This window comes from Herpailurus yagouaroundi, unplaced genomic scaffold, assembly GCF_014898765.1.
Source record: "Herpailurus yagouaroundi ecotype Mexico unplaced genomic scaffold, PumYag 159, whole genome shotgun sequence".
Classification (NCBI taxonomy): domain Eukaryota; kingdom Metazoa; phylum Chordata; class Mammalia; order Carnivora; family Felidae; genus Herpailurus; species Herpailurus yagouaroundi.
Genome location: NW_024412400.1, coordinates 2,199,268 through 2,225,548, shown reverse-complemented (window position 1 = coordinate 2,225,548; position 26,281 = coordinate 2,199,268). Strand labels below are relative to the sequence as shown.

At 50.0% G+C, this 26,281-nt stretch overlaps 1 protein-coding gene across 4 annotated transcripts in view; it reads right to left on the bottom strand.

The window, feature by feature from the left end:
• Positions 1-729: 729 nt before the first annotated feature.
• Positions 730-26,281, bottom strand: part of GLB1 (galactosidase beta 1) — an 87,820-nt gene continuing 62,268 nt past the window's right edge. Inside the window, exons 13-16 of one of the 4 annotated variants that reach the window (XM_040479657.1) lie at positions 23,540-23,653; positions 21,969-22,100; positions 20,058-20,315; positions 730-837 (exon numbers count right to left, since the gene is read on the bottom strand). In XM_040479657.1, coding sequence (XP_040335591.1) covers positions 745-837; positions 20,058-20,315; positions 21,969-22,100; positions 23,540-23,653 — 597 coding nt within the window. In that variant the 3' untranslated portion in view covers positions 730-744. Of the gene's footprint in view, positions 838-930; positions 961-2,163; positions 2,739-3,164; positions 3,706-20,057; positions 20,316-21,968; positions 22,101-23,539; positions 23,654-26,281 lie in introns of those variants that run through there. The other 3 variants (XM_040479658.1, XM_040479655.1, XM_040479656.1) reach the window with 3 other exon arrangements.

Below are 26,281 nucleotides of genomic sequence, written 5' to 3'. Positions count from 1 at the left end.
TCATCACAAGGATTGAGAATATGGAAATATTCCAAGACCATTGGTGTTAGGGTTGGGTTAGCACAGGCCTGCTCAGAAAGTCCCAGAATATTAAAATCAGCTTAAAGAGAAATTTAATGTAAAAGCTTTACATGGCAGGTAATAAAGGCACTGCTCTTATTATTTTCAGAGGCAGCAGCCACACAGAGTTAAAAAATCAGGAGTGCCAGGAGGTACGTATTTTAAAAATGGCATCATAGGGGCATCTGGGTGGCTCAGTTGGTTGAGCGTCGGACTTCAATTCAGGTCATGATCTCACGGTCTGTGAGTTCGAGCCCCACGTCGGGCTCTGTGCTGACAGCTCAGAGCCTGGAACCTGCTTCGGATTCTGTGTCTCCCTCTCTCTGTGCCCCTCCCCCACTCATGCTCTGTCTCCCTCTTTCTCAAAAATAAATGAACATTAAAAAAAAATGGCATCACAGAAGGTGAAATGAATACCTCCCCAAGGTAGTGTGGAGAGCTGGATGGGACGTGCAGAGTCACGGGTGGTACAATTTATGTATCGAATTCTGGTTTTCCGGAACATGACATCCTGGACAAGGGATGTCACAGTGCTGTGGGAGAGATTCTCTCACACTGACAAGACAGAAAGAACACTGGCTTTGGACAGAGACAGACGAGATGGGAATCTGACTCCGCCTCCTGCTTAAGCCTCCAACGTTTTCATGTGTCAGGCGGGCTTACTGCTGCCTACCTGAGCGTGGTTCAGAAGACGGGGCGAACAGAATGGAAGCACACACTCCCGCGAGGAGATCCCACTCCACCGCCTGAGCCTTCTGGAGCCTCGACAGGTAGTACCTGCAACAGCGGAGGTGCGACTTACCAACATCCATAATGCTTCACAAGGAACCGTCTCACATTTCTTCCCGAAGCTCGTAAGTGGGCACAGTTCTGGAGTCTCATTTTCTAAGTTGTCGGTAACTAGCAGTGAAAGATAAAGAAATGATGACCTAAGTCTACGCAGCACCTCCTTCGCCCCATGGTGTCCCTCAACCATCAAATGCAGGACATGTACACAAAGATGCCGCAGAAAACAATCCTAAAGAAAGTTCTAGGTTCTGTTAGTCTCAACCTAGAGACGCCTTCTGCCAGCTGACTCAGCCAGAGCCGTGATTCTCCCTGGTGAATTCCACATTCCTCACTGGTGTCCATGAGAAGGGTAAAGGACACGATCATGGAGATGTATTGCAGATGAGCATCAGAAGTCTTTCCTTTCTTCCTCCCTTGACAGATGGCGCATCTTTTCTGTAAAGGACTTAAAACTCAGGTGGGCAAAAGGAAAAAGCGAACTCTTTCTCAAACGCTTACCACCCCGGCATGATCGATGAACATTTTGGTTTATGTTGTTCCGATTCTTTCCCGGGGGAACATGAGCATGCGTTGGTGTGGGACGTGTGCAGAGGGTGCCTAGAAGCTGGCACCAGGCTACGCGGCTTCAGACCCTGTCTCTACCACCGTTTACAGCTGTGTGGCTGGGCAAACCGGGGAAGGCGATGGCACATTCCTTGGTCCTTGTGAGGGGCGAGCGCATTAAGTATGCGCAGAACCAGACATGGAATAGGTCAAGGGCTCAACCCATGAGAGCTACTGCCCCACGGCAGGACACGCCTGTCCTGGAAGGCCGTGATCTGTGTACGTGCACAGCACGCACGCTCATGCGTATGTGTGTCTGTGACGTGTGGTCAGGCCTGTGTCGTGTGCGTATGTGCAGTTGTTTTGTCTAAACACACAGAATGGGACCAAACTTAAGGTAATCTGCTTTCTTCGCCCACCAAACCACGAGAGCGTTTTCATGTACGGTCCTACGTCCCATTTTCGTGGCTATGCGATATCCTACTGCGCAGGGGTGCCCTACTATGTACCCTCTCCCGCTGCTGAGGCTTCAGGTCGTTCGCACAATGGTTTTGAGCTGCATTGATGGGCTACCTCGTTGACATCACAGAAACACAAAAGGAAGTCAAGTGAGGATCAGAGAAGCAGCAGTCCAGTGGATCAAACCAAGACTATTTTCCATTCCTTTGAACCGCAAGTTAGTGAAGTGGCTTATTCGACCCACTCAAGTCTAGTTATGATTTAAATCAGAACCTAAAATTTAATACCTGCTCAACATTAAAAACAGTTAACGTCATTTGAAGAAAATTTTATTTAACAAAAAGACAACATGATTCTTTCAAAATAAAAATCAGGAACACCTTTGAAGCTTCCATTTCGACTGTGCGGCCTCACTGTGCGTGACCGTGTGGCCACCCTCATCACGCGTCCCCTGTGGCCCCTGCCAGCCACCGCGAGGCTGCCCGGACAACCCCAGGAGAAAACACCCGTGCTAAATCTATTTTCCAATAGGACTTTCCAGGGAATGTTGGCATTACGCGAGGGATACGTGAGTTATGTGCAAGGCTGAAACTCCAAAGGGTCACAGTGTTTAGCCATCAGACACGGTCCAATCCCGAGTCTCGATCAGACAGGTCTGGCAGGGGATGACTGGAGGTCGGAGTAGCACTGATGAGCGGCCTGTCCACAAACTCCACGGTGCACAGTTCCGGGCCACTGTCATCACAGGGCGCGTGCTCCAGTTCCAGCACCATGATGGTGTTTGGGGCTGATGTTATCAGGATGTGCCGTGGCACAAACAAAGTCACCTGGGGGCCCCGCCCTGGCCAATATCGACCAAGGTTAAAGCCATTAATCCACACCTGACCCTGCAGAGACAGAAATATAAGAAAAGTGGTATAAGAAAGTGGTCCAGGTTCATTTTCCTGCATGTCGCTGTCCAGTTTTCCCAGCACCGTTTGCTGAAGAGACTGTCTTTATTCCATTGGATATTCTTTCCTGCTTTGTCAAAGATTCGTTGGCCATACCTTTGCGGGTCCATTTCTAGGTTCTCTATCCTGTTCCATTGGTCTGATTGTCTGTTCTTGTGCCAGTCACATACTGTCTAGATGGTTACAGTTTTGTAATAAGCGTCCGACTCTTGATTTTGGCTCGGGTCATTGATCTCACGGTTTCATGAGTTCGAGCCCCATATCAGGCTCTGTGTTGACCCTGCAGAACCTGCTGGGGATTCTTTCTCTCTGTGCCCCTCCCCTGTTCGCACTCAAATAAATCAACTTAAAAAAATTATTAAAAAAAAAAAAAAAGGAGAGGGGCGTTTGGGTGTGTCTACAGAGACCCCCCGCATGGGCTAGGGTTTGCTCATAGAGTAGGACTTAACAGTTGGCCGAATAAACGGAACATTCTATCACAGAGGAAGAGAGAGAGGGAAAAAGGGGAGAGCAAGAGAGGGACAGAGAGGGAGAATGAATGTATGGGAGATGAAGGAGCCACCTTGGAGGAGGTGCGGCCGTGGCGTCACCTGCCGAGCCCCGACCCCCCACATGCTGTGGCTGCTCACCTCAAATTACTCCGTTGCCCACTTTGGGGAATTTTCAGCCTCCAGGTGCCCCCTTTATCCTCACTCTGTCTGAATTTCCTACCCGGGTTCAAATCTCAGTCCTGCTCCTTCCTGGCTGCCCGAGCTCGGGCAGGTGCCGCTCACACTGGTGACCGGGGACAGCGGGAGGCAGCAGGCGCTGTCTGGCGGTCAGCACGGCGGCTGGCGCCGGGGCCGAGCCCAGGGAGGGACGGCGCTCCTCCCGCTACCGTAAAAAGATCTTGGCTTTCACATGCCTGCAAAGGGAAGCCAGTGATTGAAAACCACCTGTCTGTTGGGTTAAGTCATTTAGAGAAAGGATGACAGTTTTACAGTTCTCAGAATATTTTACTCTTGTTTTCACCGCAGGACGCGCTATCTCGATCCTTCCTACCAGGCATACGCAACGACAGCTTTATCGGGTTTTTATCAGGGTAAGATCTGCCGGTGCCTTGTTTTTGCAGTAGTAGAGAAGAGCAGCACTTTACTTTCGAGGCCGAGGAGGAGACGGGTTCAAGGGCAGAGCGGTGGGAGGGCGGCGAGAGCACACGGGCGCCACAATGTGTCCGGGCAGAGGCCACGCCAGCTCCCGGCTGAGTGACGAGGTGGACGACTGCAGGTCCGGTCCATTCTCCCACCCACGGTTTCCTTTCCTGAGACTCCAAGGGACCGCCCCTCACGTCTCTGGTGCCGGATGGGCGTGTCTGCCTGAAAGCCGGGAACGGTTTCCCCGGATGCCCTTTGCCAGCGCGTTCTGGGCTAAAGCTGAGGCTGGGCACGTGGAAGGGGCTGCTCCCGGGGTGCGATGTCACAGAGACACCGGACTGACGGAACCAGGGGCGCCTGCGGGTGAGCCTGTCCCGTGCCCAGCTCGTCTTCCCAAGTGCTGCCCCACAGACCAACAGTGCAGTGGCCTCACTGGGCAACAGTCCCTAAGACCTGCTTGGAAGCTCCCCACAGCACCACTCGGGCAGCAAGACTTGCTCCCGAGAGCCTGGAGGCGCCGGCCTGACCAGGGGGCAGGTCTGCTCAGTGTGTCTGCCCGTGACCCCCCGGCCCCTCCCCCGACTTCCGCTTTCCCGGCTCATCCCACGCGGGGGTGAGGTCCCGCTCCTCCTAGGAAACAGTGGCCCCACAGTCTACACTGTGACACACAGACACAATCCCAAACTGTCGCTCCCAGGTGCTCATCCAAGTGGACATGACTTTGCTGCTTCCTTAATTCTGGACACAGCACAATCTGGTCCGGCTTTTCTTTCCTCCCCCAAATGACTACCTGTGGCCTGTTGTGGGGCCTTCCGCTCCCCTATGAACTCTGCCTCCTGCCTCACCCAGATGACCCTCCGCTTTCTGGGGACGGTGCCCTGCATCTTCCATCTGACTTTCCTTTACACCTTTCGTGGCCTTGGTTAATTCTCAAAAGCTATGAATTTCTCCAATACAAAATTTCCCTCCACTCTTAGCTCCTAAAAGAATAGGCATTAAATGAAGTTTAAGGTGGTTTGGTTGCCCTTCCTGGAGAGGAATCAGGACCTTGGAAAGAACAGACAATTTGCAAAGAATGGGCCATAGTCCCACAGCTCGGAAGGACCGCCGTTCAACAGAACTTTCTGCAACGTTACAGTGTTCTGTGCTGCCCAACCCAGCAGCTACGTGCACTCAGCCACGGCTGTTGAGCGCTTAAAATGGGGTAATGTGAAGGAGGGACCGAGTTTTCATTATTTTTCGTTAATTTAAACGTAAACGTCACGGCCATGTGTGGCTAGCCGTCTTCTAGACAAAGTCACAACCCATGCGGTCTCAGATTCCTGTAGGCTCCTCACAGGGCCCCCGACTCCCTTTATGAACTCTAGAACCCTTGCTCTGCACCATAGCAGAGCGAAAGCCAGAAGTCAGACGCTTTTTGCGTGTTCTTGCCTCTGACCTTGACCCATGGCCCCCAGACGGCCTCCTGCCTGCTTCCTCCCTGCCCTGTCTGTGCCACTCACACCCGCACGGGACTCTTCGCCATCACTCGGACACGCCAAGCCGGTATCCCCAGTGCGGCCACTGTTCCGGCTGCCTGATAGCTGTTCCCCCAGGCCCCCAACTTTCGGACCACAGAGATCTCAACCCCATCGTCACCCCCTCAGGGAGAAGAGCCATGGCCACCCATGATACCGGGCCTTCCAGTCCAGGTCACCTACTGCCCCCTCGGTCTCTTCTTTTTATTCTAGTCATTGTCATTATTTGACATGGGTACCATTTGTCTGATTATCGGCTTATCAGCTATTTCCAGCATACATTCTACGAAAGGAAGAAACTTCGTTCGTCTTGTTCGAAGCGAGACTGTCAGCACTCAGCGGTGATACTCAGTATATACCTAGCAGCACTCATTAGGGGAGACTGGCTGATAATTCTGCCTGACACCAGATTCAACAACGAGGTGACACGGAGTCCTACTGAAAGGATATTCCATGACCCTCTGCTCCCAGCTCAAGAGTTTTAGAGACACTTGGTCACCGGAAGAGAGAGAAAATATTTGCATTTGTTTCTCCTCGATCAGCACTGTGATTTGTTACTCAAAAATTACTCTAAAAGCATCAAATTTTTAAAAATTCTATGAAAAACTACACGCACTCTGATTACTGTTTTTCTTTAAAAAGTTATGCTGAAATTATTAGGGGCGGGGGGAGAGTACGCACATGTTGGTAAATGTGATGGTAAAAGTAGGCTCATTCTTTTTTTTTTTTAAATGTTTGTTTATTTTAAACAGAGACAGAGTGTGAGCAGGGGAGGGGCAGAGACAGAGGGAGACACAGAATCTGTGCTGAGCTGTCAGCACAGAGCCCGACGCGCGGCTCAAACTCATGAACCGTGAGCTCGTGACCTGAGCCAAAGATGGTTGCCTAAGCGACTGAGCCACCAGGTGCCCCAAAAGTAGACTCATTCTTAATACGGCGAGCCCCATCAGGGCCCAGCATTTGCAGAGCGAACCCCAGTGGCTTCTGGGGCTTTCTGGGGCTGTCCCAGCTAAAAGAGTTCCATGACAAAGTCTTTCTCTGACCATGGCTTGACCTCTGGTGGGCTGCCCCCTCTGCTATTGTCACCAAGGTGATCATCGTTCCCATAAATGTTAGGTTTCCGGAAATGTGTGACCTGCTTCTCTGTTAATCAGACAGATGTGTGTCTGTTTTAAATCCTCTAGACAGACACCATCCTCTCCTAAGAACTTCAAGCAAAATGTCAATGCTGTTTTAAGTCACAGTTTCACATTTTTCGAACTTGCTTGAGAGTTCCTTTGAAATCAGCAAGCTCTGGTTGGACACGGACTTTGTCCGACTCTGAGAGAAGTTTCTCAAGCTTAGAGGGCTGTCATGACACACAATTAACGAGCGGTTGTGATGCCAACACGGTAGAAAAGAAAGAATTTTTAAAAAAACGGTAAAAGAGTGAGGGGCTTGCTTAGATAAGATAGGAAAGAGACCTTGCACCGCACTTCACGAGGGAAAATTAATGCTCCGTTTCCTTCAGAGCCAAAGGGGTCAGAGCTGATGCAAATCACACCCCCTCACTTCCTCCGCGGTCTTGGGGTAATAAATACCTCTACGGTCTCTGTATTTTATGACAGATCCAACTAGAACTAAAGCCATGGAAATATAAATTAGCATAAAAGATGAATCACTTCCTCCTTTTATCCAGCCCCAGACATGAATTCCTTTCCTTCTCAGCCCCTGAAGTTCTACCATCGCTTGACCTTTTTAGGACCTTACCCGACAGTGGGCACCGTGCTCTGTCACATACCTGGACCAGAAATAAGAACCGGTGTGCAAAAACTGCCTCCCGGCAGCCATCCCACGCACGGCAAACTGCAGGAGACCCCCTTCAAGTCAGAGCGTATTTACTGCTGTGTACATGTAATTCTCACAAGTTTGTCACTACATTTTAAGACATTTTTAAATTTTATTTATTTATATTTTAAAGTAAGCTCTATGCCTGGGGCGCCTGGGTGGCTCAGTCGGTTAAGCGTCCGACTCTGGCTCAGGTCATGATCTCACGGTTCATGCGTTCGAACCCCACATCGGGCTCTGTGCTGACAGTTCAGTGCCTGGAGCCTGCTTTGGATTCTGTATCCCTCTCTCTCAAAAATAAATAAACAGTAAAAAAAAAAAAAAAAAAAAAAAAGTAAAAATAAAATAAAGTAAGCTCTAGGGCCAACATGGGGCTTGAACTCATGACCCCAAGACCAAGAGTTGCATGTGCTCTATGGACTCATAAGCCAGCCGGGTGTCTCGTTTTGTTGCTAAATTTATATATATATATATATATATATATATGGAAAGATTATCTTGTTTCCAAGCTCACAGGACTTGTGACTGGGAAGCAATGAATTAGGTGGAAACAGTACTTTGTAGGGGGTAAAAACAACTGAAAATCAGGCCAAGAGTTAAAAAGCTTATCGGATTCAGAATGAAAGGAGGGTCAAGAGTGCTGAGACCTGTGGCAGGTTGCAGAAATGGCCACAGTTCTGTGCAGCTCCCCCTGTCGAGAGCCAGAATCTGTTCCTTCATTCCTCGAATCCAGCTGGTCTAGTGAACGCCCTGGCCAAAGAACATGGAAGAAGTGACTTGTGAATTCTGACCTGGGCCTTAGGAAGCCTTGCACACTGGAACCAGAAAAGACCCCGAGTAGCCAAAGCAATCTTGGTGTCACAATCCTGGACTTCAAGCTGTATCACAAAGCTGTAACCACCAAGACAGTATGGGACCGGCACAAGAACAGACACTCAGATCGATGGAACAGAATAGAGAACCCAGAAATGGACCCACAAACGTATGGCCAACGAATCTTTGACAAAGCAGGAAAGAATATCCAATGGAATAAAGACAGTCTCTTCAGCAAACGGTGCTGGGAAAACTGGACAGCGACATGCAGGAAAATGAACCTGGACCACTTTCTTACATCATACAGAAAAATAAACTCAAAATGATGAAAGACCTCAACGTAAGAAAGGAAGCCATCAAAATCCTCGAGGAGAAAGCAGGCAAAAACCTCTCTGATCTTGGCCGCAGCAACTTCTTACTCAACACGTCTCCGCAGGCAAGGGAAACCAAAGCAAAAATGAACTACTGGGACCTCATCAAAATAAAAAGCTTCTGCACAGCAAAGGGAACAATCAGCAAAACTAAAAAGCAGCTGACGGAATGGGAGAAGACATTTGCAAACGACATATCGGATAAAGGGTCAGTATCCAAAATCTACAAAGAACTTATCAAACTCAACACCCAAAAAATAATCCAGTGAAGAAATGGGCAAAAGACAAGAATAGACACTTCTGCAAGGAAGACATCCAGATGGCCAACCGACACATGAAAGAATGGTCAACATCACTCATCATCAGGGAAACATAAATCAAAACCACAATGAGATACCACCTCACACCTGTCAGAATGACTAACATTAACAACTCAGACAACAACAGATGTTGGCGACGATGCAGAGAAAGAGGATCTCTTTTGCACTGCTGGTGGGAATGCAAACCGGGGCAGTCACTCTGGAAAACAGTCTGGAGCTCCCTCAAAAAACTAAAAACTACCCTACGACCCAGCAATTGCACTACTAGGCATTTATCCAAAGGATACAGGTGTGCTGTTTCGAAGGGACACATGCACCCCCATGTTTATAGCAGGACTATCGACAATAGCCAAAGTATGGAAAGAGCCCAAATGTCCATCGATGGATGAATGGATAAAGAAGATAGGGTGTGTACACACACACAATGGAGTATAACTCGGCAATCAAAAACAATGAAATCTTGCCATTTGCAACTACGTGGATGGAACCGGAGGGTATTATGCTATGTGAAATTAGTCACAGAAAGAGAAATATCATATGACTTCACTCACATGAGGACTTTAAGAGACAAAACAGATGAACATAAGGGAAGGGAAACAAAAATAATATAAAAACAGGAAGGGGGACAAAACAGAAGAGACTCTTAAATATGGAGAACAAACAGAGGGTTACTGAGGGGTTGTGGGAGGGGGGGATGGGCTGAATGGGTCAGGGGCACTAAGGAATCTACTCCTGAAATCACTGTTACACTATATGCTAGCCAACTTGGATGAAAATTAAAAAAATAAATTAAATTAAATGGCAAAAAAAAAAAAAAAAAAGAAGAAGAAGAAGAAGAAGGCTTGCACACCGGCGTTCTTTCTGGGAACCGTGCCGGTCACTGTATGAACAAGCCTGGAATAGCTTGCCGGACGATGAGAGGGACACGGCCCGATCTCCTCTGTCACCTCAGTGGACAGGCTGCCAACGTCCAGGAGCACGGCCTCCTCGCTGACCGGAAGGGCGTGCAGCCGTGAGCAGAACCGCCCAGCCTGCCCGCGCTCCAAAGGGTGAGCTGGAGGAACGGGCTGCTGCCCAAACACCCGAGCCTCATTCTTTCTGCCTGGACCACTTCTCCTTCTCCGGCAGAAGAGCAGACATCAGGGCTGCTGAGGAGGAAGAGGCCTGTTTTGCCTCACGCAGCTCCGGCGCAGGCCACACTGGCGTCCGGATGTGGCTCTCTGGGTCCCCGCAAATGCTGAGTGGGACCCGGGAACCTGGGTGTCGCCGGCACACGTCTGAGGACGACGCCCCCTGGCAGTGTCTGAAGGGGACCCGGGATCAGGTCCTGAGGACTGCAGCCTAGAAGCTGAAAGAGAAGCCCCGGGAAGAACAGACGGGGGAAGGAAATGGTGGAGGGCTTTCGGCGCAGAAGTCACGGGAAGGGTTTCCAGGGAGGGAGTGGTTCCTCATGTCAGACGTCACCGGCCAGGACGGTAAGACAGACAGGTCCTGAGAAGCATCGGGGGGACATTGCAACGTGGGGGTGCTGCTCGTGGTGGCAAGGACAGCTACAGAGGAGTGTGGGGGCAGAAGGTGGTTCCTCCCCATGGGGCTCCACTCCGGAGTGAGTTCTACCGACCGGGTCCTTTTCCCCACAGCTCCAAACCTGGGACAGGTACCTCACCTCTGCACTCCCACTACAGGCACTGAATACATACCTTTAACTTGCACTGCATCCCACTTCCGGATTTGCACAGATTTCTGCGTATAGACTCAAGACCGACAGGCCCTCTATAGGATGGCCATTAGGTCTAGAAACATGGAGACCAGTATTCGCACTGAATATAGCTTAGCTGGCTGCTTGGTTGCTTTATGTACTTGCGTACTTACTTACTTATTTATTTTTACTATGTTCCAGACTTGACGGGCCACTTCCTCTTGGGATGAGGAGACAGTTAGGAACTACTAGAGGCTGAATATGTCCAAAACAGAGCTTCTGATCCCCGCCCGCATCCAAGCCACCCTGCTCCAGCCTCCCCACCCCACAGCGTCCCCTCTAACTGTCAGAAATTAACCACGCCCACCCCTCCCACTGCGCAGGCCTGACTCTGGCGTCCTCCTTGACTCCTTTCTCTGGAACACCATGCCCGATCCTTCAGCAAACCTTGCCTTTTCTTTTCGGTACAAATCTTGCACTTCTCTGCCCCACCACCCAAGCTCACAGTTACTCGCAGGACTGCTATAATACCTTAGCTTCCCATCAGGAATTTCTGCATAAGCTTTGCCCTCCTATAATCCAGTCTCAGAGAGACATGAGCTTATAAACCAGGTCCATTCTTTCACTCTCTGCTTAACAGCCACCACTGGAATGACGAGAAGCCAAATTCACCACCCCCTGACTTGGGGCCACACTCTTCCCCCACACTCTCCCGTGGCTCACAGGATCTTTTTCTCTGGGCCTTTGCACTTGCTGCTCCCTAGCTCTGGAACATTCCTCCTCTGGCTCTTCACATGGATAACTCGGGTCTCAGCCTTCAGGTCTCACCCAACGGCCACCTCCTCCTAGAGGCACCTTTCACCACTCCTTACGTGGTGGTTTAAATATATGTCCATATATATTTTTTTTTCTTTTTTTTTGAGAGAGAGAGAGACAGACAGAGGGAGTGCAAGTGGGGGAGGAGTAGAGAGAGGGAGTGAGAGAGAATCCCAAGCAGGCTCCACACCCTCAGCATGGAACCCGACCAGGGCTTGAACTCACGAACTGTGAGATGGTGACCTGAGCCGAAATCAAGAGTTGGTTGCTTAACTAAGCCACCCAGGTGCCCGTGTCCAAACATTCTTAACACTTCTCCCTTCAAAAGGCAGAATCTAATTCCTACCCTCCAATCAGGGACTGGACTCAATGACTCTCTTTTCACCAACGGAATGTGATGAAGGCAATGCTATGTGACTTCCAAGGCTAGGTTATAAAAAGGGTAGTTTCTGCCTGGCTCTGTCCCTCTGGGGAAAGCCAGTGCCACGTCATAAGGACACTCCAGCAACCTACAGAGAGGCCTGTGTGGGGAAGAACTAAGGCCTCCTGCCAACGGCCAACATCAACCCGGCAGCCGTGCAAGCCAGCCACCGTGGAAGGGTCCTTCTCAGCCAGTCAAACCTTCAGGTGACGTGGCCCCGGCTGACAGCTCGACCATAACTTCGTCAGAGACCCTGATCCAAAACCACCAGGCTGAGCCAGTCCCAAATTCCTGACCCACAGAAACTGGGAGAATAATACACGCGGACCACTGTTTAAGCCACTCAATGTTAGGGTAGAATTTGTTACATGGCAACAGGTAACTCTTATGCCATATAAGATAGCAACGTCTTTACTCCCATGCCTTACTTTCCGTCACAGCATCATGTTTATTCTCTTCCCAATTGTTATCACTATCTGAAACGATGGCGTTTATTTCTTAATTGCCCCTACTTCTACAAAGGTCTCAAGGTGATACCCAAATTCCTTGACACGCGAGGCCACGAAACCACCTTTCCAAATGGGCTTCCGACCACTGCCTTCCCGGCTCCTTCTGGGGTGGTTTCGACGCCACCAACCAGTTCTCCAGTTCTCTGGACGCCAGATGCTTGTGCAACAACTCAATTAGGACACCGTCTACCTAGAGCTGGGTCAGATCCCACAAGTTCAAAGGGCTCAGACCCACAAGACTGCCTTCACTTCAGATACCAGTTCCAAGTCTGGGGTCACCCATACTTCTGAACTACCAGCTCCAAATTGGGGGTCCCCATGACCTCCTCCTCCTCAGGTTCAAGAATTTGCCAGAGTGGTGCACAGAACTCTGGAAACTCAGGAAAGCATTTTCCTCACGTCTGCCCTCTCCAGGCGCACCTTCTAGCACCTGAATGGGTCCACCAGCCCAGAAGTTCTAGAGGTTTTACAGAGCTCCAGCTCCCAACCCCCACCCCAGAAGTCAGAGGTTGGGGTGTGGAACTCAAAGTTCCAGTCCTTGAATCATTTGGTCTTCCTGGTGGCTACGCCCCACCGGTACCAGAAAGACCAAATGATGAGGGTGCTGGAAATTTCAAAAGCAAGATGCAGAAATAATTTAAACCTACGAAGGGATTTTTGTCAGCCCTTTGCTAGAAATTCTTGGACTTTGATTTTTTTTTTTTTTTTTTTTTTTTTTACGTCTTGAGAAAGGGTACATTGGCCTCCAAAAAATAAAAAAGTTACTTTTAGTCAGTATTCTACTTTGATTCTTAGCTTTCAAAGTGTAGTTCTGGTTGAGGAAAGTGGGACATTATCCCCACCCTTCTCATCATCGTGCTGTTATGCACCCCAACCTCCCGCGAGTGGCTGAACCGCGCAGGAAGGCTGCAGCGGGTGTCGGTAGGAGACTCGTGCACACCATAGGAAGGGGAGACCGACTGCCCGGATCCAGTGCGCTGGCAGAACATGGCACTGGGATGGCACACGGTGACACGGCCGAGGCGCTGAAGAGCACTGCCCATCGGAGGGAGCCTGTGGTCAGATAAGAGTTCTGTGCAGACAAAACACTGGCCTGAGTCTCTCGGGCGCAGCAAAACACGCCTGACTGCTTCCCACTGACATCCCAGTTTGATGCTTGGGCCCTTAACCAGAAAGCCACATCCAAATCAGAAGTGAGTTTTTGAATCTCGTGAATCAGCCTTATCAGTGACTTCGTTCACTAAATCAAGGCAGTTTCTTTACGGCAACCGAAGAGCACAGGCCCAGAGGCCAGAACAGGGCCTCTCCAGTCGGGGAGGGTCGAGGAGGGCTAGTGTATCCAGAGGCAGGGGCTTAGGAGTGGCTCGGGCTCTAGTGTCATTCGGCTCCCCTCCCCCACCCTCACATCTGCCCATCCTCCCCCAAGTCAGACCTCAGTGCCCCATGGGGGGGGGGGGTGGGCTCTGTTTGTTCCGCATCACGGATGGCTCAGAACCTCAGGGGCTGGCCTGGGAGCGTCCTCAGTAACAGGGGCCACTGTGCACGCCGGGAAGTATCAGAAAGCAGCATGCTCTGTTTTATGGGCATGTCCTCTGACCGTCGGACCCACACAACCCAGGTCCCCAAATCCTGTGGATGGACCTTCTTGCCTGCTTTACCGAGGTGTCCCTCACACACAATCCACTCACGTCAACTGCACAGTTTGGCGGCTGTGCGACCATCCCCACAGTCAACGTTAGAGTATTTTCATCCCTCCAAAAGGAAACCTCGTACTCTTTAGCATCACTCCCCATCTCTCCCCCCAGCCCCACCCCCGCCTCTCCCTCTCCCTCCTCTAGGCAACCACTGATTCTCTGTCTGTACACCTGCCTATTCTGGACATGTCACATAAATGGAATCTGCCATATGCATGGTTTGCGATTGGCTTCTTCCATGTAACACGCCTTCAGGGTCCGTCCGCGTTGTAACATACATGACTGCTTCATTTCTTTTTCCTGTCAAATAATCTTCCATTGTTCCATATATAACAAACATCTCGTCTATTCGTTCATCAGTGGATGGACATCTGGGCTTTTCCACCTTCTGGTCGATTTTGGATAATTCTGGAGGGTGCTGCTGTGAACAGCTGTGCACTCGTTTTTGAGAGGACGTGTGCATTAGATGGGCTTGTGGGGTTCCAAGCCTTCTGACGCATTTGTAAATACTGCATGTATATACACCTTCCAAACACGAAGGTGTAGAACGTCCACACGTGAAGAGCCCACGTGTACATGCTCAGCACAAGCTCCTCGCAGCCCTTCCAGATCCTGTACGACGCCACCTGCCTTTCCATGCGGGCCTGCGAGTCAGACCTGGGGCTCAGGGAGCTGTTCTGTCGCCTACTTGTGCTCCTCACGCAAGATCCTTAGCTCTCCTGACCTGCTCGTCTACAAGTTAGAGGTCATGACAGGACATCCACCACACCTGCTCTTTTTCTTTTTTTAACGTTTTTAATTTTTTTGAGAGAGAGAGAGAGAGAGGGCATAAGTGGGGGAGGGGCAGAGAGCGAGCGGGACAGAGGCTCTGAAGCAGGCTCTGTGCTGACAGCAGAGAGCCCAGTGTGGGGCTTGAACTCACGAACCGTGAGATCGTGACCTGAGCCGAAGCCGGACGCCTAACCGACCGAGCCCCCCAGGCGCCCCTACACCTGCTCTTGACGATTACATAGGCAGTGCCTCTAAAATGTTGAGTTCAACGCCTGGGTCAGGCACTCTTGGCTGTGACACCTTCATGACCTGGCCAAAGTGAACGCCCTCTGCCCACCAAAACGGTCTCATGCTTTTCCATTTCTTCGCCTTTGCATCTACCACGCTCCCGCTTGAAATCTCCCCCTCCGCCACCCCGACAGAACTCCCTCTGGCTCTGGCGACGTGCCATCCATCTGTCGGATCGGCCTCCACCCGAGCCACCCAGCCCTTCTGAACATTCCTGTAAATGGACACGTTCTCTTTCTGCTAAGCACCTCCCGGAAGTTCTTTCTCTTAGAGCACTAAACTGGTGAGCAATGGTGTGCTTCTCATCTGCCTCGGCCCAGTACCCACGGCGCCCCGCCAAGCCCCCCATCGCCAACATGGCTGCCCGAGGGCCTACACTGTTCCCGTCTGCTCTCTTCCCAGGGGCTCAGCAACACGGGCACCTGTGTACCCTTTCACCTGAGGGCACTTACAGAGCAAGCAGGCCCCGGGAGGTGGGCAGGATGGTGAATACGCTGAGCACCTTTTACAAAACGCCCCTCCTGAAGCTTGTGACCCTGTGGGTGAAACCGAGGTGCCAGCCTCAGTGTGACGAGTCTGGGTGGGGCACAAGGGGGCTCAGAGGAGGGCGGGGCTGGTCCTTTCCCGGACTAAGGGTCTAAGCAGCTTTCTCAGAGGGGTCAATGCCAGTCTTGACAGATGAATATGTGATGGCAGGGTGGGCCGTGCGAGGGACTGAAAAAGCCTGAACAAAGTAGATAGGTGACACATGAGGACACTGAGAGGGAGAAGGGGACAAGGAAGGAGGGAGAAAAGGAGGGAGCAGGGAGGATGAACAAGCCTACTGGCTAAAGTGGGAAGATCCAGGGAGGGTTTTACTTTGTGTTTGGGTCCTAGAGCCTCCAGGTGTCACTTCTTGGCCACAGCCTGGAAGGTGACAGAGAGACCGAAAGGCTGACAAAATGCAGTCTGAGGAGGTATGAGAACAGGATCCTGGTCTGGAGGAAGAAGGTAGGGAGGGGATTCAGAGCTTAGACTTCCTCCTAGGGCCACCGGGCAGGAAGTGAGGGTAGAGGCAGAGAGATAAGTCTGACAGGAAGCTGAGGGAACAAAGGAGTTACACCTGATAACAGACGAGGAGGGTGAGTGGGTGGGGGAGGAGGAAGGTGGCTTAGGGGAGAAGTGAAGGTTAGAAAGACCAGCTGGGGAAGGGGGAAGAGAGACCAAAGACTGCTGGGCCACGGGGGGCCTCTGGAGGCTGGAGAGAATGTGGGGATCCGGGGCCCTGATGAACGTGCTGGAGAGAACCCCCAGCAGTGCTCAGTCACTGGTGAACGAGCAAAGGTCAATGGCGGACCCACTCAGAATTGGAGGATGAACAAGGAGATGGAGTGGAAGGTCAAGGGGGCCAGTGATTGATGGCTTTAAAAAAAAGGATAGTGGTGATATCTAGGCTGGATAGGGAAGAACTGTGGCCTTAATGGTGGAGAGTTTCAGGTCATCAAGAAGACCCAAGAGCAGGCTGGGGAGGCTTGAGAGTTTGGAGGATAGAAACATGTAGCAAGAGAGAGGATATCAAAGCTTAAAATTCTGGAGTGTGTTCACCACGATATACCATATGCCGGGTCATGAAACAAGTCTCAATGAACTTAAGAAGACTGTGAAACCCTCACTACAATTTAATTTGGGAACATTTCCATCGCCCCAAAAAGAAACCCCAGATCTACTTGTAGTCACTCTCCCTTTCCACCACCATTCCCTGCAGGCAACTAGCAACTTACTTTTTGTCTCTACAGATGTGCCTTTTCTAAACTGACTCCTACAATAGACGGTCTTTTATATCTGGCTTCTTTTACTTAGCATAATGTTTTTCAGATCCACCCACACTGTAGCTTGTATCAGTAGTCTGTTCTTTTCTACTGTCGAGCACTATTCCTTTGAATGGATATACCACGTTTCATTTATCCATTCACCAGTTGATGGACACTTGAATTTCCAGTTTGGGCTTATTACGAATTATGCTGCTCTGAATATTTTCATATAAGTCTTTGGGTAGACATAGGCTTTCATTTCTCTTGGGCGTATACCTAGAAGTGGAACTCCTCAGTCCTATGGTAATTCTGCATTTAACGTTTGAAGAAATTTCCAAACCATGTTCCAAAGTGTTTGTATCATTTTACATTCCCACAAGTGACGTAGGAGGGTTCTCATTTCTCCACATCATTGCCAACATTTGTTACTCTCCATCCGTTATTATTACAGCCGTTCTAGTGGGTGTCAAGTAGTTTTTCACTGGATTTTGATTTGTACTTTTTTCTTTTAAGTTTATTATTTTGAGAGAGAGAGCACATGTGCACATGTACCCCCACGAGCAGGGGAGGGGCAGGGAGAGAGAATCCCAAGAAGGCTCCGCGCTGTTAGCATAGGGCCCGACATGGGGCTCAGTCTCACAACCGTGAGATCGTGACCTGAGCCAATATCAAGAGTCAGATGCTTCACCCACTGAACCATCCAGGTGCCCCTGATTTGTACTTTTCTCATGATTAATGGTGTTGAGCATTATGCATCTTTTCATGTACTTATCAACCATTTGTATAGCTCCTTTGGCGAAATTTCCAGTTTGTGACTGGGTTGTGTATCTTCTTATTACTGAGTTGTAAGAAGTCTTGATGTGTTCTAGATGCCTTTGCTAGACACATGATTTGAAAATATTTTCTCCTAGTCTGTAGCTTGGATTTTCATTTCCTTAATGATATCTTTTGAAGAGCAAACATTTTTAATTTTGATGAAATCCAATTTATCAGTTTCCCCCTTTAAGGATCACGCTTTAGGTGTCAAATCTAAAAAGTCTTTGCCTAATCCAAGGTCATAAAGACTTTTCTCCATCTTCTAGAAATTTTATAGAGGAATTAAATTAGAAATCCATAAACATAAGACATACTAAAAAAAAAAACCCACAAACAAAACACATGGGAATTAAATAACACATTTCTAAATAATCTATGAGTCCAAGAAGAGACAATTAGGTAAATTAGAAAATATTTTAAACAGAATGATGTATTTCCATAAACATTTAAAAAGCAAAAAATATAAGAGGGCATTTCTTAAATGTCGCGTGTATCATTTGCCCTCTTCTCTTTCAGCTATTTACATACTTTTCTTCTCCAGAGTCAAAACTCTCAGCAAGAATGTTTATATTCAAGTATCCAAATTTACGTTCAGGTGTTTGTTTCTTTGCCTTACGCTCCTCAGTAGCATGCGATGCAGCCTGTGGAGGCTTTGCTCCACTGGCATATACTTCCTGGGGGTCCCACTGAGCTCCTCGTGGCTCAATCCGGTAGAAGAAGAGCTTCTGTCTTCCTCTTACTTGTCCCCTCGGCAACACAAATGCCAGCTCTCCTCCTCACTCTCTGCCCGCCATGTTTGTGCCTCTCTGCTTCCTTCTCCACCCCTTCTCCTTAGAGGACCTCCTCCATCCCACGTCTTCAATGGCCATCCACACGCAGATGATCTCATGCATATATTCCCAGCCCGGGTCCCTCCTCTGACTTCACGCACAGGGCCCACAGTCCTCTGCCTGCACCTTCGCTCAGCTGTTCTCAAAGGCCTCCGCGACTCAATCTGTCCAAATCCAAACTCATGATCTCCCTCTCCCAGCCTAAGTTTTCTCTGGAAATCTTTTCTTTGAATAAATGGTGCCATCTGCCCAGCCACCAGCCTGGAACCTAAGAGGCATCCAGGGTATTTCCAATCCACCATTACATCTCATTGATTTAGTTTCACATATCTCTCAGATAGTTGATATCCTCTCCATCTTAGCTAACACCATCCCTGTCTCTCCCCGGGACTACGGTCCAGCCACCTAGATAGCTTCCCCCAAATCCACAGGCACCCTCACTCCACCTGGGGTCAGAGAGGCTCGTCGTATCACAGTCATGTCATGGCACTCTCCTGCTTCAAAGGCTCTCACCATAACGACGAGACATTAATGGGGCGTAACTGGCCTATTCCGATCTCATCTCTACCCACTTTCTAGTCTCTTCTCTGAACCACACTCCGCCCCCAAACCATGTATTTGGGTCCTTTACTGGTTCCTCGCGCCCCTCATTTCCCCCCTAACCAACCACATGGCCTTTGCACATGCTATCTCTTTTGCCTGCAACATGGTTCCCTCCCCCTTTTGCCATGGCAATTCCCACTTATCCTCCATATCTCTGTCACGCATCACTCCTACAGGGAACGCTTCCCTGACCTCCCTGACAAGGTCAAACACTCCAGTTATTACCAACTCCCATGTTTCTTTTTAGCACCCACTGCAGCTGCCATCTTGCCATCTCATTTGGGTGACTGTATGATTTGGGTCTGTCTCCCCAGTTAGAGTGTAAGTTCCATGAGGGCAAGTCCCACAGTTGGTTTTGTTCATTGTTGCACGCTTAGTGCCCGGCACGAAGCTTGGGCACATAGTAGCCACTGAAAAATACTTGTTGAATGCATAACTGAGTCATGGTAAGGTCATCCAGGGTGAAAATGGGACTGAAATGAAGAAGACAACGGCGAAGGAAGACACGTGGATGGCTTCAAAGAATAAAGGTGGGGGGTGACCAGTCAGGAAAATGGCCAAGGAAGAGGTGAAGATCACAGAGACAACGGTGGGCGCCCCCAGGGTGCAAGGCTGTATGAAAGTGGAGTGTTGTGGGGGTACAGAAGTAGGCATTGGACATGGACAGAAAACAAGTTCTCCCAGAGACCCACCCCCTGCCTGGGCCAAATTTTCTTCAAGAGAAACAGAACGTGTCCCTCATAATCAGTATCTAAAGGGCTACGGTTTTTCTTAGGGGAAGCCAGAAAGCCATCACTTGCTAAAGGAAGTTGTCAGTCAGTGACAATGGGGCACACGGTACGCATTCCGGCTGGCCATCGAGTCCCCGAAGGTCTGCCAAGGTGCCACTACGGAGGACTGGGTAAACGAACACAGAAAGCTCTCTGCTCCCAAACTGTCACACAGCGTCTCATCAGCAGCTCTTTTTGGTTCTTTGTCAGAAGCCAAAAAGCAGATCTTTGAGGCTCGAACTAAAATACTTTCCATGAAGACACGTACCTTGGTCCATCCAGAAAACTGGATAAAGGTGTCCTGGGGCAAGTCTGGGATCCCGCTGGGAATAGAGAAGTTCCCTGCATAAAAGGCCGGGAGTGTGTAGTTGGACGAGTGGTGGGCAAAGGCTTTATTATCCTGACGGCCATGGTTACGGCCATGCCAGCCTCCCAGATGGCTGCGCACTGCATCCTCGGTGTCCAGCGGGAAGATCATCCAGTCCGTGAGGACATTGGAACCGAGGGTCAGGTTAGAAATAAGACCCTGTAAAGGAGAAACAGTAATGAGCTGGACATAAACAAGTGTCTCTGTGTCCCTACCCTGAATTCTTAGGGAAAGCAAACTGGGATATGAAACACCAACAGCAAATGAGACTCAAGTGAGGTGCACACCAAAGTGGCATCTTGCTTGAGGCCAGAGCTTTCGACCCCGTGCCCGCCATGTTGAGTGCTTGGTTCAAAGTCATCGCTGAATGGAAGGGATGATGGAATCTATGGAATGGGAGAATGCGTGGAGTCAGGAATGCAGAAGGTGTAGTGGGGGAGGGGGGCAGACCCCGCCCCTTCATATAACCAGGAGCAAGTCTTGGCATTGAGCCCCTCAGCAGCACTCGGGGATGATCGCACCGAGTCCGTTCACCGGCTGGGGAACTCAGTGAGGCGGCGTAAACGAGAATACTTTGATATCTGGGAAAGGCTACACACAAAGTGATGATAATGGTGACCCTCAGACCTGCATGCTGGAGTTACTCTATTTGTCTAGCGGGTTAGCGGGCTGGGGCGTCCCTGGCCCCATCGAGGCCTATGCTCACGGCTTGCCTAGCTTCCTCTTCCCTGCCTTTTATGTGGCGAACTTCTCTCCATTCCCAGTCAGGTCCCAAATTTCTCCCAGGCCACCTCTCGATACCCAGCCTCCACTGCCCACTTAGTAAATCCAATAAACATTGGCCAGGCAGCCATGTGCCAGGCTCTTTGCTGGGCTCTACGGCCAGAGACTACACAAGAATGCCTGTCACTGCAGGGGCCAACGTGGCCGGTGACAGCCAAGCAGGAAGGCCACTAGCCACAGCCTGAGCACAAGGACTTTAACCGGGACATCTCTACTGGAGACAAAGGTGGCCCCTGCCTGGTCATTCCCTAGAAGTGTAATTGCCCTGCCTCTGAGCCGCATCAACGGGGTCAGGAAACAGTCCCACACACCTGTTCTGGCCTAGGCCGAGTGATGCCATAAATCTTTCCATGGGGGCCTGCTGTCCTCTAGCAGATGAGGAACTATCTGCGGGGAAGCCTGTATCTCAACATCCCTTGCAGCTCGCGGAGCCTCGTGCAGAGCATGGGCCTAACAAACGTTTGCCGAATCATGCTCTGAAAATGTTTTCCAAGGAAAAACGTTTGGGCCGGGGCTAGCCACCCGGACACAGAGGAACCAGCAGGGGTGAGAGGCCACGCACCAAGGGAAAAGGCTTCCTACACCTCAAGGCTTCGTCACAGACGGTCCACACCCAGCAAACGGGGCCGACCAAAGGCTAAGCTGGCTTGGTTGGCCACGAAGCCCCTTTCGAGAGCTAGGTGGGCTTTTTTAAGCAAAGGAAAAGCTCGGTGGAGAGGCTTCCTCCTTCTTTCTACAGGATGACCGAACCCGAACACGAGGGAAGGGTTCTCTTTGCAAAGCTCAACTTTCTCATCCTGCAGAGGAGGGCAGGTCCTCAAAATACTCGAGCTTTGAAGTTGCAAAACAAATCACGGCAGGTTCAATCACCAAACTTGGCAAAGCATGTGTGTTTTTAAAAACCGCTTCTACGTGAACAGGGCTGGAGGAGAAGAATGTATGTGCGAGAGTTTTTAAATGGCTTTACAAAGACTTCCTCGGGCGGCACAGACACAGTCCTATCGACCTCGACAGCGAGGCTGGTCCTACCTTGAAATCATTGATGTATCTGCCATAGTTCACACGCCCCATGTTCTCCACCAGAAGGTCCAGAGTGGCTCCGGCTTGCCCTGTTATGTTCAGAGTGATCACGTAACTTCGCTCCAGGACTCCCTGGGGCACCTGTGGGGTCGGAGTCCAGTGGGAATTAACTGAGGTGAGAAGGGCAACAGAGCTCGGCTGGCTCAGCCGTCACACTCATTTTCCTGCCTTGAGGTGTCACCAGACTCGGGAGACAGTGCTCTGCCGGCCCCTTTGCCCAAGCCACCGGCCAGGTGGCCAAGTTCCTCCAAACACTGCTTCCAAAACAGGCAACCCACCAGGCACAGCTCAGAGCAAGGGAAGGTCTAGGCTGGCTTCCTTTGCTCTGGGATGTTTGCTGCATGTCTTTTTTCTTTTACTTTTTTTTATTACCTTTATTTATTTTTGAGAAACAGAGTGAGACAAAGCATGAGCGGGGGAGGGGCAGAGAGAGAAGGAGACACAGAATCCGAAGCAGACTCCAGGCTCCGAGCAAGTGGTCAGCACAGAGCCCGAGGCGGGGCTCGAACCCACAAACTGCGAGGTCACAACCTGAGCCGAAGTCGGATGCTCAACCGACCGAGCCACCCAGGCGTCCCTACTGCACGTCTACTTTTAATAGAAAGGGAATGGACCCGACAGCTCCAGGGGGGGATTCCCACTACGGGAGCCCCTCCGTGTTCTCACAGCACAAAAGGCAGTCATAAAAAGTGGCTTCTAAACAACGTGGAGAGATGAGACAAAAAATCAGACAAATGAGATAAAAATCAGAGAGTTAGGTGGAGTCGACTCACCTCAAAATACCTGATAGGATGCATTAACCACGAAAATTATATAATAGAACGAGAACAAACAACTGAAGTTATACTGACTAGAATTCACGAAGACGACCCACCCCTAACCTGGAATTCAACACACAACGGCTGTCAGTATATACACGGGCAACACACACATGGTGTCCTAGAAACGTGCTCCCGCTGAAATGAAAGCCTTTGATCACAGCAGAATGGAAACATTTCAATTTAAAAATTTCTGAACAAATTTCCACGGTGAGAAAAATCTCTTCATGTGCTTTTTCACATGATTATTCCAGTGGAAGGAATGGAAATCCTCTAAGTTCTTTGTGTATTGTGGCTATGATTACCATGAACAATCCTTCTGCATAGAATTTCTCATGCAGGATGAAGGCACAGAGTTAAAAGAATCGCGGCTCCCGCGTGTTCAAAATGGGGCCTGTCCTCCAGGAGCAAAGGAGACATGGGTGACATCCTGTGGTTGGTCAGAGAGGACGGCCTGGGCTGGGGAGACCAGGAAGGTTTCCACGAAGGGGGCTGGCTTGAGCACACCCTTCCAGGTGCAGGCAGAGGGAGCCATGGGTGAGGCCACATCAGCAAGCAAGGGCCACAGCTAAGGGACATCGAGAGGAGGGGCAGAGCCGGAGTGTAGAAAGGTGCGCAATGGCCTTGAATGCCCCATTTTCAAGCACAGACCACACACCCCCCTGTTGGGGCAGACACACACAGCTCAGAGACAATTCTTACCCCGTCCACGGCGACATAGGCGCGGTCACGGACTCCATTGAGGGGTGATGACAGGGGTGTGGGGTTGCTGCAGTCTTGAGGAAGCGTTGTTCGGTATAGCACGAAACCAAAATACTGGTGACAAAAAGAAGGAAGAAAAACACATCACTCTTTCAAAAAAGATAGCCTGGCCACCTCGATCTGTGTGAAAGTGCTGTTTCTAGAATCGTAAGGAATAAAGTGTTTCTCTAGCCTCCAGCAAAAATTCAGTCTGAAAGAACTGGCTTAAATTTTTAGATCATACACTCTCGTAGCAGTCGCAGCAAGGAATCCAGAAGAGCATTTTATCAGACATCCCTTTCCCACACAAGGAAATTTGCCCAGAATCACTCAGGGGGATCCTGTCATACATATCAAGAGGTTATTTACATTACCTCAAAAACACAACATAACACAGCAAAAAAAGGCAAACAGGGCGCCTGACTGGCTCAATTGGTAGAGCATGTGACTTTTTTTAAAGATTTAAAAAGTGTTTTTTAATATTTGTTTATTTTTGAAAGAGAGAGAGACAGGGTGTGAGTGGAAGAGGGACAGAAAGAGAGAGAGACACAGAATCCGAAGCAGGCTCCAGGCTCCGACTTGTCAGCACAGAGCCCGACGCGGGGCTCGAACCCACGAACCGCAAGATAATGACCTGAGCAGAAGTTGGACACTTAACCGACTGAGCTATCCAGGCGCCCCTCGGTAGAGCATGTGACTCTTGATCTCCGGGTCATGAGTTCAAGCCCCACATTGGGTGTAGAGATTATTTTGAAATAAAATCTTAGGGGTGCCTGGGTGGCTCAGTTGGTTAAGTGTCCGACTTCTGCTCAGGTCATGATCTCACAGTTTGTGGGTTCGAGCCCCGCATCGGGCTCCTGTGCTGACAACTTGGAGCCTGGAGCCTGCTTTGGATTTTGTGTTTCCCCCTCTCTCTGCCCCTCCCCTGTTTGTGCTGTCTTTCTCTCAAAAATAAATAAACATTAAAAAAAAAAATCTTGAAAAAAAAAAAAAAAGACAACGAAGCCAACAATGTTGGTGAAACATTTTCCAGGTTCTTGGGCTAAATGTGCTCTAACATACAAAACAAGAGTCAATCAGAAACTGTTTAAAGTGGAGGGACGGGGGTGGCAGAAACAGAGACAGTAAGAGATGAGGGTGTAACCGGTTGCTAAGTCAGAAGCCAGAGATGCTGGTACCCCTGGTCCGAAAGGAAGGCCCCAGACTATCAGCCGCAGCAACAAACAGCACCCTTGGCCTCAGCTGGTGACCTTCCTGCTCTGGATGCTAGGCAGGGTGAATGGAAGCAAACCTTGTCATGCAGGGGGATCCCACAGACATCCAGTGTGGGACGGAGAAAAAGTTCCTCACGTCTAGAGCCCAGAAAGCAAGGGAGTGTATGTCAGCAAATGTGAAGGGGATTTAGAGGAGGTGAAAAAATAAACACGTTAACCCATGTTCTTGTGTTGCAGGAAAGGGCTGAACTCAAGAAATATCACTGGGGCCACCACCCAAGGCTTTATGCACAAGGGTGCCCTCCCTCCCAGACCCCAAATCTCCACCTTTTTCTTGTTTGTTTGGTTTTTTTCTATTCAAAGTAACTGAAGTGGTAAGTCCTAGCTCACAGGCTGAGGAACACTGAGGAAGGGCTCCCAGGAGGGAGCAGAAGTCATAGTGCTCCCTGCAAAGCTGGCTGCGGCCGCCGGGGTGGGGGTGGGGGTGGGGGTGGGGGTGGGCGTGGGGGTGAGGATGGGGTGGGGGCAGAGGAACAGGGCTGCGTCCCACTCCCTGCACCTGCGCTCTCCAGGGTTTCGCCGGAAATAAACACTCAGTGGGCTGGCCCCAGACCTGAAACAGCCAGGGCCCAGGGAGTGCCCCCAGTCCTAGAGCACTGCCTTGGCCAGAGATCACAGAGCAGAAGGGTCTGGCAAAGAACAGTGAGTGCAGATGCCTATGCATCAACCTGGAATTCACTTCCCAGCTTCCAGCTGCTCTAGTGACCTGACCGTGTCTTGTCCGAGACGCTCCCCTGCTTGGTGAAAAAGGCGGGTTGTATTTTCTCGAGGAAGACGCGGACGCAGCCGGTGTTGGCTGGAACGGGAGCAAGGATTCTATCCAGTGTTCATGAAAGGAGGGCTTAATTACTCATTGTATCGATCCAATAGAGTTGTTAGAACAAAATCACAAGTGTAAAAAGAATAACCAGAGGCAAAATACACTAAGATTAGATACGCCACTGTCTTATTACCTTATGGTTCAGACACCTTCCAGAAGTGGATCTCCACAGAGAGTCATCAGGGGGATCCAGGTAAGTTTCCATTTCAAAAAAATGGGGCTGAGATCCTAACTAGGTGTTCAAACTTAACATCACAACAAGGGGACAAAGTGACCTCATGGACATCTTGACATGGCGCTCTGAGAAGGACACAGCCCCTTTGTCACGTCCATGCCAAAAATGTTTTACTGAATCTAGTCAGTGAGGGGAAGTCTACAACTGGCCCAAACTCAGAAATGTCCACGTCACGAGAAAGAGAGAGAGGGAAAACAAGACTTAGGAATAGTGACAGAGGAAAGAAGAAAGAAGGGACATTAGAACTAAATGCGACGTGTGATCATGGATCGGAAACTGGATTGAAAAAAAGTTAAGGGGTGGCTGGGTGGCTCAGTCGGTTACACATCTGACTCGGGCTTGGGGCACGACCTCATGGTTCGTGAGTTCAAATC